Genomic DNA, 16,985 nt, shown 5'->3' on the forward strand with positions numbered 1-16,985 from the left:
TTTTTTAACTTGTCCTGTCCAACAGCTGGGCAGGCAGATGAGAGCTGACGGCCTCTTTTGTTGGACATATTTTACTTTAACAATAGGGGTTATTAATCTTCAGACAAACCAGAGGTATGTCTGAATAAACCCCTTTTGTAATTGAGGCCAAACTTTATTAATTTCAATCATGTTTGAAAATCTTTAGTGTTGGACCGGACGGAAAAGGAAAGAAGGGAAGAAGAGAGAGGGAGGTTAGAGAGAGGGGGGGGGGGTGATAATAGGAGTGGGGGGATAAGACCATGAAGCAGCATAAAACAACAAGTTTACTGGTTGTTTATCATTACAGTAAGGTTCAAATGTAGTGCAAAAAGGGCGGGGCCTGTCCACACACACACTCAAATGTTATCAACACACCTGCTGGCTGAAAAGAGGAGCAAGGCAGGGGCCAGCCCAAAACATAAATGCTTAAATATATATAGAATAGTAATTAAAAAGCACCTTAAAAAAAAATTCATGACATTTTTAATAATTTTATGGTCCAGTGTGGGACAAATGTTGCAAAAATGAGTACAGTTCAGTCATAGTCTTATGACAAAAGACAAACTTGAGATTACAAATTTTTTATTAACAGGCATCTAACCACAGTTGAAACTACTGACTTATTTAAGAGGTGTCCAGCACACAGGTGACCATAAAAGGGCATTTCTTAACAAAGAACAGCCCTTCCCATTTCATGCTGTCAGCAATGGCTCCCCGTGGAAAAGAAATGTCACCAAATCTCAGAAAGGAAATCCTTTCTTTGCACAAAAAAGTGAGGGCTACAAGATCAGCAAAGCTTTACATATCAGTCAAATTTACTACTGCAAAAGCAAAAATTATAGAAAGATGGAAGTGTCACAATCATACAGAGATGTCCAGGTCGTCCAAGCAAGCTTACATCTCGACAGGAGGGTCTTCTGATAAGAAGGCTTGAAGAAAACCACAATGAAAGTTCACTGCAGTAAGCTAAAGCAGTAGAAAGCTAAACTGGAGACACTGTTTCCCGTGACGCCATACGGCGCACACTGCAGAGGGAATGGCATGCTTGGTTATCGTCCAGGAAGGAAGCCTCTCCTAAAGCACATCCACAAAAAAGCATGCTTAGAATTTACTAGGGCTCATGTTGAAACAGATGAAGACTACTGAGACTCAATACTCTGGAGTAAAGAGACAAAGATCACCATTTTCAAAATTAATGGTTTTAAACCGTACAGCATTGCAATGGTGAGGATTTGAAAGATAAAAGCATGGTGCCTACAGTAAAACATGGTGGTGGCTGTGTCCTGGTGTGGGGCTGCATGAGTGCTGCTGGTGTGGGGGAGCTGCATTTCATTGATGGGATCATGAACTCAACAATGTAGTGCTCTATACTGAAGAAGAAGATGCTGCCAGTACTTCATTGGTCATTGACCACTTTTCCAACACGACAATGATCCAAAACACACTTCTAAAGCTACTGCTGTATTTTTTGAGGAAGAACAGGGTGATTGAACGGCCAAGTTGAATTATGAAAGTTGAATTAAACTGGCTTTAATAATATGAATTATTAAAAACCTAGCATAAAGTCCATAATTGATGTCCCATCTTCTTTTCTTCTCATACGGATGACCTTATCAGTCCTTATGTCACACTCATGTCCATCAGTCAAGTCATGCTGCAGCAGCATGCTCTTCATCCTGTCCACCTCGTTGCAGAGTTCCTGGATGTGGGTAAGCTTCTCCTCCAGGACTGTTTCCATCTTCTCCTGCATGTTGTCCTGCTCCACTAGAGCCAATCGCATTTCCTCCAACATGCGCTCCTTTCCCGTCTTTACAGGCCTTACTGTAGAGCTTGTGTTTTATCACATCTTCTGTTAGATTGTCCAGTCTGAGCTGTTGGATGGTTCTGTCCCTGGTACGGACGTCACACTCCTCTCCAGCTCTGCATCCTTTGACTGATGGCCTTGTGTGCAATAGCCAGCAGCTCCTCGCACCTCTCCAACTCCTTGCATCTGGCCTCCCGCACTGCCTGACACTCCTTGTCTTCCTGCTTTTCCTGCGCTGCCTGCACTTTTTTCAGAAGCTCAGCCTCTCTGTCCTTGGATGCCGTCTTCAGTTTGGCCAGCTTCCCCTCCATCTTCCTGTCCTTCACCTTTAGCATTTCTTTAAGATCATTAAGTTGTTTGCTGGAGGTTTCCTTTTCTTGGCTCAGTTTCTGTGTCCAGTCGTCATGCTGCTGCCAAAGTTACTCCAACTCCACCGCCGACACTCTGTTGACTGATATCTCTGAGTGCTCACAGTTGGTTGCTCAATCAGTTTCTCTTCTCAGAGGTCCATTCACTGTCCCTTCCAGCTTTGTTCTGATAGCATAGGGTCTTCTATCTTCACTGTTAATAACTTCCAATGGCTCCAAAGCCTGGGGAACATTTGCTCCAATTAGAAGCTCAATATCTGAGTCTATCTCAGGCAACTTAACAGGTTCCAAATATGTCCATCTTTGAAGATCCATTTCTTTTGGGATGTTCCCTTTGTGGACAGGCATATGCTGCTGTGTATAAGTCTTTGGCAGCTCACAGAAGTTGTCACCTTGTAAACCAGCAACCTCTAATCCTGAAACAACATAACAGCTCAAAACTTTCTCTTGGCCCATAGTCCTCAAGAGAATGCGTGATTTCTTTCCTGTGAGTTCTAGCTTGTTACTTAGTGCTTCTGTGCAAAAGACTGCTGTACTCCCTGGATCCAAGAAAGCATAAGTGGAAATGATTTTGTCACCCTTCTTGGACTTGACTTGTACAGGAACGATAGGGAGTTTAACATTATCATTACCAGCCCCAGTGAGCCCACTTGACACCATGGTGCTGTCCACTGACACCTCTGTCTTTTCAGTTTGACTATGGTTATTTCTTATTTGAGGAATGTGAAGTATATTGGGATGTTGAAGAACACACTTTTCACAGGAGATCCGTTTTCTGCAGTCTTTGCTGAAGTGTCCAATACACAATAATTTTTTGATATTATTATTATAATATATTATAATGAGAAAACTTAAAACAAAACAATGTTGTTAATAGTGATAAAAAAACGTAAAATCACACAATGAGTTAGGTTTTCTGTGAGAAATGCTTTACACAGCAAAATACACATCACATGAAGAAAATAAACACAAGGCAAAAAAGGAAACAAAAAAAGGAAAACTGGTCTTGAACCCAGAATCTCTGGATACAGAAGCTATGACTTTATCTCTGAGCTATCTCTATAACAACAGTACATTTGCCATTGTTTATTTGTAGAAGTATTTTTTTCATCATTGATAACGTTCATAGTGTACTGTATTAATTGGAGAAACAGAGTTGAAACGATCCTGAGTAGCAGTGAACCACGTGATCTGCACTAGTTGACACACGCCCCGAAACATTATGCTGATCCATGTTTTTTTAAGAAGGTGAAACAAGCGGCGGAGCGTCTCTGTCAAACGGGCCATCCCTACTGTGTGTGTTTTTTTATTGAAGCAATTATTTAACAAACAATCATGGCATTTCTGTCAATGACATCAATATCAGTGAGATGAAGGTAGTCAAAAACAAATATAAGCAAATTTATAGTTTACCAAAGCTTAAATAGATCAAATAAATTAAACGTCTGAGCTTTCTTGTGATTCATATAATGCAAAGATTTATGGAATAGTTTGAGATGGTTTATTAATCCATTAATGTGAAGTTTCACTTTAATAATTTACAGTTGTGTATGAAATGCTTTGAAATCACAATCAATACATTAATCAGAAAGTTCAGAATTTTATCAATTAATAGTAATCAGATTTTAATGGTATTCCAATTTAAAGGGTTTATGATAATATCTTTTGTTTTCAACCAATTATGAAAATATGACCAAAACTTTTTAATAGATATTCTACATTTTCTACATCATTTCCACAAAATACACAAAGATCGTTATCCCAATTAAAGCGAATATGTAAAAATGACTGGAAGGGTAAATATCATTCAATATTTTAAAAGGTCACTTCTTTTGCTTTGTGAGATAGATAGATAGATATAATGTTCATATATTTTTAGTTTCTGTGGTGCTGTAATTCTGCAAAATCTTTTTTTTAATGAGGAAGGGTAATATAAACAGTTTAAAATCTCTCGAAAAATTTTTTTTTATATTTTTGTGAATAATGTTGTTGCAACTTTATATGCTGGGCTACATTTTTAGTGAGAATTGGAATGGATTTAATTATCATATTCTTGTAAGAGTTAAGAAAGTGTTGTGATCAAGATAATTACCATGTTTGTCCATTAAATGAGAAATAGCCCAAATTCCTTTTCCAACCAATTGTTTAAAAACAAAGACTTTCGTTTATGTTAGCGCTGTTAATGGCACTTTTAAACATGAATGGTGGTCCTTCCAAAACTGGGATTAAAACAGCACGGATATCAAAGCTGCCTGGCGGGAATAACTGCCAACTGATTTCCCATCATGCCTTTGTTTACGCTTTGTTTACCAACTAACAAATCCAAGATAACATTAGCGGTGAAGCTATGACAGCAGGGGGGTATTCCAGAAAGCAGGTTATGCTAGCTCCCACGGTAAGTTTGAGGCTAAGGAAGTTGATAACCTCAGCTTTCGGTTCCAGAAATGGAGGTATGTTTCAGGGTAGGTCAAGTTGCCATGGCAACTCATGCTCTGAACATAACCTGGTCTGGAGCAGGTTTAGTTGGTTAGTTTGTTTACATAGAGGTGAAGCCGCATGGAGTGTCCATTTGAAGATGATTTAGTGGATGAAGAAGCTCAGATAATACTTTTTCCACCGTGAGAGGGTGATGAGACCACATGTGGATGTTGGAAAGAGAAACTTTTTTACTTTGATCTAACTTAATTATTTGTTTCAGTTAAGATAAATCATTTTTTGTTAGGTCACCTTAAAAATTACACGTAGTTTTCAGACAATTATTTTCCATTCATTCAAATTAATTCAATTAAGTAGGTGTAACTTTGGTGCTGCTGTTAAATCGGCACCGCAAGGGATACTGGGATACCATTCCCTTTGCCTGTCTGGACGGATTTGGGTTTAAGTGTGTGTTTTTGACAAAATGTGTTTAGTTGTTTAGCTGTTTTACCGTGTTTTGCAGAGTTATTTTGTCCTACTAAGCTTATGTCTCTGCACCATAAGTGAGAGTGAATAGAGGATGATGAGTTTATATAGCACTCCTAACATTTAAGCTGCAATTATAATGACAGATAATTCTTTAATGAACTTATACACTCCATGCAATTTTTCCGTCCTTTTAATTGTTATAAAACTGAGCATATCTGCCGGCTCAAACGTAGAGATATGAGAGTTCAAGAATCATAATTAATTAAGATGGAAAAAAGATTAATTGAATTAATAATATAATATGACATTTAGTTAGATAAATATGATAAAGATTTAGTTAGATAAATATGTAAATATGAGTTGTACAAAAATTACTGAGTTTTATAGATGTGAAATGAGGTTGAATAAATTTAACTCAATTATTTGTTACCAATAGAAGTAATTCGTTTAAGTTGGCAAAATTGGATAAGTTATATATGTATGTGCGTCACAAGGAAAATGGAAATAAGATCAGAAACTTGTGCAGATACTTTGTCTGTTCTTACTACAAGCAGAAACTCTTTCTTTTGCTGATGCAGCCGTATTACTTTTTGATGGACGTATAATCTTCATACGCGTCCTTAAAAGCTCAGACTCCGCCTCACTCAAGTGTCGCGCTCTCTTTTTTTCTCCACGCGTTTCCATGGTGACTCCGTAAATCGGCGATCCATTGAAAATGTCTTTATGTACATGCCGCGCATTAACCCAGGGTTACCAAGTCGAGCGTAATTACGCCAACTCATATCCGGTCTTTTGGAACCGACATACCCAGAGTAAGCAAGTTCAGGCGGATTTCAGCCAGAGTTCAGGCTTAAAGTCAGGCTAGTTTAAACATGCTTCCTGGAATACCCCCCAGCACCATTGGAGCTATAATCTAGTTATAATCAGTTTGGATCCAGATAGCAGCTCAGACAAGGAAAACAAAGACGTTCATGGATCTATTTGTCTGCAGCAGTGAACGTACCAACTATGTGTAGCTGCAGCTGCGGGTTCCAGCTGCTATCCAGCCGTCTGCGCTGACGACAGAGCTCCTCCTCGTTCTGGACGATGGTTCCTTCAGCAGCAGAAAGTTGTTCTCTGACAGAACCTTCCTGAGGTTCTGAAGACATGGTTCCTGCTCCGATCTTCAGCTCCAACTCCCACAAACACCGCCGTCCTCTTCACTGCAGCTCCGATCGATCATCTGCTAGTCTCACAATCACAGCAATCCACGTTGTCTTTCCGTTCAACACTTCTTCACTCATTTACGACACTTTGGAAAATGCTGAGAGTTCCCACACGAACCACGTATCGTCCTTTCTGTCCAAAAACCTCACAAACGTCCCAACAAAACACCACCGTCCTCTCAACACAAGCTAACGCTGCTAGCCTGCTAACAAGCTAACGCTGCTAGCGCCTCGTGCTGTTTACTTCCGGGTCACGTGCAGAAGTTTGATTGAAAAAAAAACGCATAACGTGTGAACTATAATATGGTTCAAAATACTTCCAGTTATTTTAAAGTTTTAATTCAGTAAATAATAAGGAAAATGAAATCATAATACAAAAAAAAATCATTTTGGGGGAAACTTTATGAGAGCCGCTGTGACGTCATGTTCAGATTTGACTACAAAACGTATCAGAGGTTAAATTAACCTTAATTATATTTGTTTATTGTATTCCTGAATTACAGTAAACGGTAAATAAATGTTTTAAGTGAACAAAGAAACCTAAATTGAAAAAAAGAAATTTAACAGCAAAAAACCCCTCAAATAACTGTTTTAAAGAGAATAATTACGAGTATAAATAAACATTAAACTGTAGTCAAAAATTAAAAAGAATAATATTTTAGAAATTCTTTATGTGAAAAAACAATACAGAAGTTTCCTAGATCTCACTTAAATTAGATTAACACATTTATGAGGTATCTAACTGAGATATAACATAATGAAGAAAAGTGGAAAATGAATGAACAATGAAAGATTTTTAGAATGCAAACATTTTTCACCAACATCCTGCAAAGATTGTAACGCCGTTTCTTGTTTCTGTGTCTTCTTCAAAGACTTGTTTAATAAAAAAACTGGACTTTTTTTTAAATCACTGATTATTTCAGGTTGACACAAAATAAACACTTAAGGATTTTTTTCCCTTCTTAATAACTAGATAAATATCACATGTAGTTTCTATAAAATATTAATTCTTGCTGGTTTTATTTCAACCCTTTCAGCTTTTTCCAGGTCTGAGAGTGTTACAGAAATGAAAATATTTGTCAATCCACTTGATGAGAAGCTGCAGAAAGACTGAAATCCATCAGATTGTAAAAACGTAGAGGTGGTCCTTTGATGATGATGATGTGATGAAGATCAGACGCTGATGTCACTGATGTTCTGGCTGTTGATGGGCTGGATGTGGGTCCTGGTGGTGCTGAAGAATGAAAGATCCTTCTACCTGCAGTCATTCCTGAAGGAAGCTGATTGCAGCTGTTCTCTCCTGACAGATGGAATGATGGGAAATGAAGTTCATGTTGAAGTGTGGTCCAAGCAGAACAGAAAGGTCTCACCTCAAAGTCAGGACTTGGATCAGCTGCTGTTCTCTGGGAGCGTGCACGTGCTGCTGCATGTGCTTCTGTCATGGCGTTCTGGATGAGCTGCTGAGGTCTGTTTGCATCAAGACTCTCAGCTGCTTTAGTCAAACTGCTGAGCGATGGAACAATGGAGCCGTTTCTGAAGGAAGAGGATCAAACATGATGCTCTGCATCCGTTTGCTTCAGGAAGTGGAGGTTTTTTAGAGTCTCCAGACTGTTTCTGAACGGCCAAAGAAAAGCAGCTGATGTGGTTCTGTCTCCTACCAGCAGGGAGCGCTCTCAGCCGGACAGAACAGATCCTCAATGCTGCTCTGAGAAGGACTCTTCTGTTCCAGAAGCAGAGACTGTTCACATCCAGGAGAATCTGGACTCCAATGAATCCCAGAGAATCTCCTCTCTGCTGTTTGGACACTTTGACCAGCAGAGGGCAGCAGAACTTTCAGCAACTCTGGATCTGATCCCACAAAAACAATCCATGGATGATCAGATTTCAGAAGATTTGAAGGATCAAAGACAAAGATGTTCTGAAGAGAAGATGTGAGAAGAAAGTCCAGAATGAATCCACTCTGACTTCTCCTCATGTCTCTGAAGCTTGTGTCTTCATGTCTTCACCTCAGAGTTTCTTCTGGATTCCATGTGGATCAATAATATTGATCATGTTCTGTTGTCATTTTCCATCAGAACTTCAGGCTTTTCTCTGCTGATGATCTCTGAGCTGAACTTCTTGGAGGAATTCCTGAATCTGGGATTTGGAGCAAACAGTCAGAACAAAGGAGGTTTCCATTTCTTCTAAGCTCTGCCAGAAGAAAAGAGCTGAAGCTTGAAGCTGAAGCAGCATTTGCTCAGAGAATCTGTCCTCCAGACCAACAAGTCCCACCACAGCCTTGAAGACGTTTCCAGAAGCAGCAGCAGACTGTGTTCCCATGACGATGCTGAAGTCGGCTGCTGCTCTGCAGGAGAAAGTCTGCAGCTCCTCAGTCAGGAAGCTCTTTCAAGCTCGTGCACATCTGTCAGTGCAGCAGCAGAAAGCCTGTTTCCCTGCAGGAAGTCTGAGACTTTTCAAAGTAAGAGCCTCATGTTGGCAGAGATGGGTTGGATTCTTTGATGCTCCAGTGTCTTTTGGATTCAGGATGAGTTCATGCAGATCTAGAAATCCCACCATGATGATCATCCTTGAGGAATTTCAAAATAAAAGACTGACTCTGGAACTGAGCTGTTCTTCAGAAGATCCTCCCAAACATGGAAACTGTTGCTGCAACACGTGAAGGTTTGGTTCTGTTGCTAGTGAGATCTGATGGATCAGAACCAGACTTCTGTCAGCTGGAACTGGGGCTTCTTCCAGACCATGTGACCTCATGGACAAGGCGTCTGAGTCCGGATCAGAAGATTGAGGGTTCAAGTCCCTTCATGGTTGGATTTAGATAATGTTTTTTTCCAGATAACTTGGCATTTAGCAGTCGGGGGGAGAGAGGAACTTCCTGACAGGAAACATAGTCAATTATCTGACATCCAGGATTCATTTCTTTCTTTGTTGTCCTTTCAGACTCACTGGAATCCAGCTGCTGTGGTAGAGTGTCCTTGTTGAAGCTTCATGTCTTGTTTGTCTCTTTCATGTTGGTTGATCTCTATGGTTTTCTCTGTGTGGTCAGAAGGTGACGATAAAGGAAACATCCAGTTTCTGCACACGTTACTTTTAGGCTAATGCTAAGTAAACAGAGAAAACATCTCTGGTCTGATTGGACCAAAGCATGTTAGTGACGTCCACAGTGGTTCCTGCTGTGAAGATCTGTTTCTCTGTTTGTGGATGAAGAGAACAAACGTAGCAGTTCTGCTGTTCCTGAAGTTCCAACATCAGGTTCATAGAGACCAGCATAGACCAGATCTGTGTTCCTCCAGGTTCAGGGCTGTGGTCGTATAGAGGTCAGTACTCTGCGTTGTGGCCGCAGGAACCCGGTTCAAATCCGGGTCACAGCAATATGTTCAGACCAGGAGTCTCACTGATGCAGACTGATTGATAGAATGACTCATGAGGTCATTTGAGTTCATCTGCTGCTGATTACCTGGATCAGGTGTGTTTAGCCAATAAGGAGCTTTAATGGTAGGTTAGATCAGGGGGGGGCAATTATTTTAACTCGGGGGGGCACATTGGGTTCTAAAATTTAATAGAAGGGCCGGACCAGAAGCAGATGCGTGGAGTGAGAATGAAATAACATGGAATGTAGATGAAAACATTTGGATTGAAAATTAGTAATAGTGAAGTTCTTAGATTTTAGATCTTAGATTTCTTAGTTCACATACAAGCGCTCTGTTTTTAAAGTCGGGTTCATTGAAATGATGGAATGTAGTGAAACTGAAAACACCTCTCATCATGTACAAAGCCAGATACAACTTACTTCCAATAAACTTACAGCAAATGTTCAAAGACAGAGACAGGAGTTACAATCTAAGAAAAAAATGAATTTCAAAAAAGCAGTGCATTCGAAAAACAAAAAAGAAAATGTGTTTATCTAATTGTGGTGTGGATTTATGGAATGGGTTGGATGAAGGTTTAAAACAAACCGAAATTTTACATGTATTCAAAGAAACCTACAAGAAGTCACTAATAGAACTTTATAAGGCCAAGAATTATTAATAAAACAAAAAATGTCACTTTAGAATATTTGAATCTAGAGTCAAAGATTCTAAAGAAATCATGGATTCACAGACATTTGATTGAATTTCTGTCTGGATCAGAAACCAACAGCAGACATTTCAAGCCGTCATCTGTTCCTAATGTTCATTCCCCGCCATCATTGAAAGCTTTTGGAATAGTCCCTAAAGCCAGCGATCGGGCCGCTTTGGAGCATGAACTCATCACTCGGTGTCACGGTGGCAGAGAGATGACAGATCCCAAATCTGAGGCTGAAATGATCACGTCCTACCAGCTCCACTCTGGATTTGGGAGCAAAAACCTTTGAAGATGTTGGAGCATTGTTGGAGAATAGACTGACAACATTTGTTTGGAAGAAAGATTGACCTTTGACCCCTCCCTCATGTGTTCCACATCCAGCTGCAGACACACCACTACAGCTCACATTCCACTTCTGATCCAGCAGTTAGAACCAGAGCCTGCATTTGCAGCAGGTTCCAACCCACTGACCACTGATCCACACAGGGGGACGTCCTAAGGGGCGGAGTCAGTTTAGATAAAGGCTGTAGGGGATTCAGGGATTGTGGAGCGGTTGTTGTTTCCTTCTGGGTTAAAGTGCAGTTTTGTGTAACCTCCCAAAGAGGAGAAACCCAAAAAAGAAAGGAAAAGCAAAGAGACATGTGGAAGCCATCATGAGATTCCTTTCAAACAGGAAGTTCTTTGTCATTTCATGCACTAGTTTCATTTAGCTCTAGTTGTTGAACATTCTAGAAACTCCTAAAAACCTTTTCTGTCCACTTTGAAACCATCTGGGGCTGACTTGGCCTTGCTCGCTGGGATACGGCCAACATCCAGAAATCTACCAACAGACATTTTTAGCTCTAGTTGTTGAACATTCTATGTTTGGAAGAGGCAGGCTCTTCTAAAAGAAACTAGCAGGAGCCCCAGCACTGGTCTTTGCTTGGATTTGTTTTAGACTTGTTCAGAGTCAAATGCATGTTTTAAGGGGAGGAGGATTATTTTGTTGTTGCTGTTTTTGTTCCTATTCTTACAATCCACTATATGTCCCGTGTTGAATTCTACTATTAAAATGTGGGAAACAAATGTTTATCAAATCCACATCAATCCAAAAGCCTGGAGACTGGACAGTGGTTGCCATGGCGACCTGCACGTCAGAGTGGCCTCTAGAATGGACTTTTTTCTTGCGGAACCAGGAGCTGTAACCTTTAGGGCACTAGGACCCAGAAAGAGGTCCAGGCAGTGACGGTGTTCAGTGACGTCACTCCTCAGTGACGGACATGCTGTACACAGCAGACTGCAGACCAGCCCACACCAGCAACACCATAGTGAAGTTTGCAGACGACACTACTGTGGTGGGGCTGATCTCTGGGGACGACGAGACGGCCTACAGAGACAAAGTCCTGAAACTGTCCAGGTGGTGTCAGGCTAACAACCTCATCCTGAACACCACCAAGACCAAGGAGATCATCCTGGACTTCAGGAAGAACAGAGCAGATCCACCCCCACTCTACATCGATGGAAACTGTGTGGAGAGGGTCCACAGCTTCACCCTCCTGGGCACCACCATCTCTGCTGACCTCACAGGGTCTAACAACACCATCAGGAAGGCTCAGCAGCGACTGCACTTCCTGAGAAGACTCAGGAAGAACAAGGTGAACCAGGAGCTGCTGGTAACCTTCTACCGCTCAACCATTGAGAGCATCCTGTCCTCCTGCATCACAGTGTGGTTCTCCCACTGCACTGAAGCAGAACAGCAGAGCCTCCAGAGAGTGGTAAAGACAGAAGAGGATCATCGGCTGCCCCCTCCCCTCACTGAAGGACATCTACCAGTCATGCTGCCTCATCAGAGTGACTGACATCATCACTGACTCCACCCATCCTGCTTTCTCTCTGTTTGAACTGCTGCCCTCTGGAAGGAGGTACAGGTCCATCAGAACCAGGACAAACAGACTAAGGAACAGCTTTTTCCACAGGAAATCACCATATGTCCATACATATTTAATATTTAACAGTTTCTGTACATATTGTTCATTTTTTGTTAGATATGTAAATACAGTTATTCTATTTTATTTTATTTAACTTCATCACTTCAAGGCTGCTGCAGTTTCATTGTATCCCCATCTACAATGACAATAAAGACTCTGATTCTGATTTATTTCTGGAAGACGCCATTTTTGTCCCTAAATGTTGGATTCAGTCTGAATTCCAGTCCCACTCCCAGCATTCCTGCTCCTCTTTAGCTCCTCCTCTTCCTCCTGATCAAAGTTTGAAGCCCAGAGCCAAAAGTGCGTCTGCAGCTGCTTCTGCTCCAGCAGCCGCTCCCTCTGCTCCTCCTGCCTCTCCTCCTCTGGGAGCTCCTGCATCCTCCTGCGCTCCTCCCTGTCCTCCAGCATCATCAGGAGGCTTTCAAAAGGCTTTCTGGAATGTTCCAAAGCAGAAACCTTCATCATTTGAAGATGGAGGAAGACTCCAACACTGACAGACAGACAGACAGACAGGAAGTCTCCTGGTTTTTCTGCTTCAGAAGGTTTTTGGGAAACTGCAGAGTTTTCTTTGTGGAGCTAAAGAGCTGCTGTCAGTCTGCTTTGGTCCATCAGGAATGAAGGTCAGGACTGAGAGGAACCTGAAGAAAGTGACTCTTCATCATCTGCTGCTGAAGAAGACAGAGGAAGATCCACTGTGAGAGCAGCTGCAGAAAGCTTTCTGCTGTTTTTCTCCTCTGAGAGAGTTTGGAGTTCCCAGCAGTTTGAGTGGAGCTGAAGCAGCAGAGCTGAAACAGACGTTCTTCTGCTCCCATTCAGCATGAACGGACAGATCCACTGAAGGCCGGCCTGAAGCTCTGGCTTCCAACACGTCTGCATGGATCCAAGCGTGTGCAGTGTGTGCTGACATGCTGTTCTCTGAGGAACATGTTGGTGTCTGACTGGATCTGAGGACACAAACAGCTGCTGACATCTGAGAGGGTCAAGCTGCAGAGTGGCTCCTCAAAGCTCACGTCTCTGTGACAAACATGATGCTGCTTCTGTCTGTGCTCCACCACTAAAAGGACTGTCCAGAGTTGGTCCTGATCCGGTTCTAGTCTTTCTGGCTCCAACTTTTCTTTCCTGTCAGGAACCCTTCATGTTCTCTGCCTTCCTCACATTTCTGTCTTCTCTCTGGGCTTGAAGCCCAAAAGGAGCTGAAAGCTGCTGACTTCAGTCTGATCCCATGTTCTGGATCATCCGTGTTCCTGAAACACGCTGCTGGACCCGTGATCAGAGGAACCGGAGAACTTCCCAGAACATGCAGACACATGTGGAACTGTTCTGATCATCTGTGTGTGTTGACAGTGAAGGAGAGCTTTGTCCTTCAAGAACTTCATCTTTGAAAAAACTTTATTGACTCTGACAGAGTTTCAGTTTGAATCCATGTGGTTTTCATTCTTCCATTGAAGTGGTCTCCAGAAACTAAAGATCTGCTGAATCAATGCTCCTCTGAGAACTTTGGAGCTTTTCTCTGCATCTGTTCCACACTTGAATGTGCAGAAGATCAAAGCGCCGGACGCTCTGAGCTTCAGCGTTCCAGTCAGCAGCTGCTGAACCAAAGCCAGCAGCAGGTGAGGATCTGGGCCTCAAAGATGAATGGAAGAAGGGATGGAGTCCCAGTGTTGAAGACATCAGCTGGAGAAGCTCTGAGGCTCTTTCAGGTGGGCGTGGCAGCGCTGCTGCTTTCCAGCAAACCAAGCAAACTGCAGCATCTGTGATCTGAGAGGCTGTTGGTGAAGAAGAGCATCATCAGCATAGAACTGTGGGCCGTTTGGGTTCAGAAGAACAGCTTCATGATGTGGAAAGAATCTGTGTCCTTCAACAGGTCCAGAAGATCCCAAACATGGAAACTGGAAGCAGTTTGGATTCCGGTTTCTTCCTGAACTTTGAGGATCCAAATGCTGAAAATGGAAGCTGACAGATAATGCAGCAGACTTTACCAATGTGCTCAGAACACTAGAACATCCACAGAAGAAGAAAACACTGTTCTAGTGGAACATCTACAACTTCTGTCCATGATTCAGAGGAACTGCAGAAAGATGACTCCTCCCACTTTGAGTTTGGTCAAATGTAGAAAAAAAAAAAACAACCGAATCAAAACAATTTGGATCAATTCTCGAAGAAAATGTTCAAACTTTTCAACTTTCAGGAAAAAAGCTTCAAATAAATAAATCTATTTTAAAATTTATGAAGAACACTGACTGGAACACAGCGCCAGGCCAGAATGCTGCTTTTTTGAGGGTCCCGCCAGTAGTGGGACCTTCCAGCCGTTGTCTCTGAGGACACTCTCTGTTACTGCTTGGTGGTCAGATTTTGTCGTCACAGACGGGATCATCATTATCATCATCATCATCCCCATCAATATCATTAAATCATCATCATCATCATCATCATCATCATCATCATCATCAAGAGTCTTTGAGTGAAGGAAGAGATGTGGACGCACCCTTGTGCTACTTTAACATTGGGAGATAGGTCAGAGTGAGGTCCGCCTCCAGTTCACACATGTAGGCGGTTCTTTCAGAGGTGCTGATGTTGGATGGAAGAACAAGTCTCTCAGGTGATGGAAGCAGCAGATATTGGAGGAGAAGATTTCATCTGAGAATACGGACAACTCCCAGACCAAAGCTGTTCCTGTCTCCAACAGTCTAGAACAGTTTGTCCTGCAGGAAGTTCCTGATGTTTACTTCTCTGCTGGATTTCCATTTTCCAGTGTTTCCACAACTGATGATGTCATCAATCTGACCTTTCAAAACACTTTACTTCCTGCTTTCATTGACAGCAAATGTTCCTAAAGATCTGCCCCCCTAAAAGCTCCAATAGCAGCTCAGCAGAAACTCTGATCTTTCTTGATGTGGAGGGGCGGAGCCTGAAGAGGAAGCATCTTTCTGCAGGTGGTGCTGCAGCTTTGAGCATGTTTTCCAACTCTTTAGCTTCTGCTGTTCATGGAGTCGTGTCCCTCTGTTCTTGGAAAGGAGAAACGTGCAGAGAACTTTTCCCATTTCCACTCCCTCCTTTCAGCTGCTGCCCACTGTTCCCCTCTGAATCAGGAGGGAGGAGTTCTCATCTGTTCTGCCCACCCCCATCTAGAAAGACATCAGCACCACCTGAACATTCCAAAGCTCTTTTCCAACCCATTTCTATTGAGAAGGAACCAAACACATGAAGATTAGAACAGCTGGAACAGGATGAGGGGGAAGGCTGAAGATTCAAGTCTGTTTGTGAGTCAAAGATAGAATGAAGACAGAAATCAATAGAAAACACAGAGTTGATTCAAAAGAGCATTTATTAGATTAGATTTATTGGATCCACATGTGGACATCTCTGGAGTTTTCTCTGTTCTCTACAGACAATAATTATTTTCCAAGAGAAGTCAATTCATTAACTGATTGTTCAATCTTCATTTCAAGGTGTATCACATTAGAAATGATGAAAAAACATTGAAAAATGTGAGCATAGAGGCTGAATCCTGCATCAACTCTTTTAGAGGAAAGACATTTGAAACTGAACAAAAAAGAGTAAACTATTAGAAGCAGAAGACAATGTCACAATAATATACACAATCAGCTTCATGAACAGAGAAGGACAGATGTTAAGAAGACAGGAAGAATGACATCAGTTACTATGGCAACACAAGAGAGAAATGAGGCAAATGTTTTCCCCAATACTCCAAGTTAGAATGAGAAGAGGAAGTGGAGTTCTCCATCAGTCCACCAGGGGAGCTGCAGCACAATAACTGTCCACTTGATGCTGAGAGAGACAGTGGAGCTGATCTCAGATCAGTTCCTGCTGCAGCTCTGACACTCATCTCCACTTCCTCTGATTCCTCCATCACTCTGCTCTCCACCTCCCAGGAACACCGTCCAGTCACAACATCTCTGCAGACCAGCTGCTGCTGCTGCTCCTCTCTGCTCCTCCAGGAGGAACATCAGACTCACCAGCCCTCCCACCTGCAGAGAGAAAGTGTAGAGACAGAGATGAAGGAATGTCTCCTGATCCTGGTCTGTCAGTCAGTGATGCAGCACAGCAGCAGAAAGAGCAGCAGGAGCTTCAGTCCTGTTCAGAGCAGCAGCTTCCTGTCATCTTCACCTGTTGGAGCTTCTGCTGCTCTGATTGGCTGACTGTTGTCCTGAAGCCTGTCATCATTCTCCTCAGAGCTTCACTGAGAAGCTGCAGCTTCACAGGAAACTCTGCATCTTTGCTCTCAGACTAACTTTAGGACCAAACATCTGGAAGCAGCTGAACTGACTCCAACCCTCTACTGACCTCAGAGTCTGCAGTTTGGAGTTTGGACTCTCCACCAGATCCTGGAGCTGCTGAACATCTGAAGACTGAAGGTTGTTGTTTCTTAGGTCCATTTCTGTCAGGTGGGACGGGTTGGACTTCAAAGCTGAGACCAGAGCAGCACAGCTGGTCTTTGACAAACTGCAGTTAATCAACCTGAATGGAGCACAAATGTCAGCAGACAGCTTTGAAACAAGCAGCTGCAGGAAGAAAAGAAGTTCTTCTGCAGATCTTTGAAGAGAACAAGCAGCTGCAGGAAGATGCTGTTGCAGATCAGAATCTGGACATTTCTGCTCACTGTGGTTCAACACAACTTTGTCATCATATTCAT

The 16,985-nt window shown here is 42.2% G+C and overlaps 2 protein-coding genes across 2 annotated transcripts in view; both read right to left on the reverse strand.

Annotated features, from left to right (window-relative positions):
* LOC144986855 (uncharacterized) overlaps positions 1 to 6,686 on the reverse strand; it is a 265,622-nt gene extending 258,936 nt beyond the window's left edge. The window contains exon 1 of the mRNA XM_078935342.1: positions 6,101 to 6,686. Coding sequence (XP_078791468.1) covers positions 6,101 to 6,245 — 145 coding nt within the window. The 5' untranslated portion in view covers positions 6,246 to 6,686. The remainder of the gene's footprint in view (positions 1 to 6,100) is intronic.
* The window catches only part of LOC144987094 (uncharacterized), a 270,314-nt gene that overhangs the window by 53,528 nt on the left and 199,801 nt on the right, over positions 1 to 16,985 (reverse strand). The gene's annotated exons all lie outside the window — the stretch shown is intronic.

This window comes from Oryzias latipes, chromosome 2 (assembly GCF_053564925.1).
Source record: "Oryzias latipes strain Hd-rR chromosome 2, Olatipes_Hd-rR_3.1".
In the NCBI taxonomy this organism is placed as follows: domain Eukaryota; kingdom Metazoa; phylum Chordata; class Actinopteri; order Beloniformes; family Adrianichthyidae; genus Oryzias; species Oryzias latipes.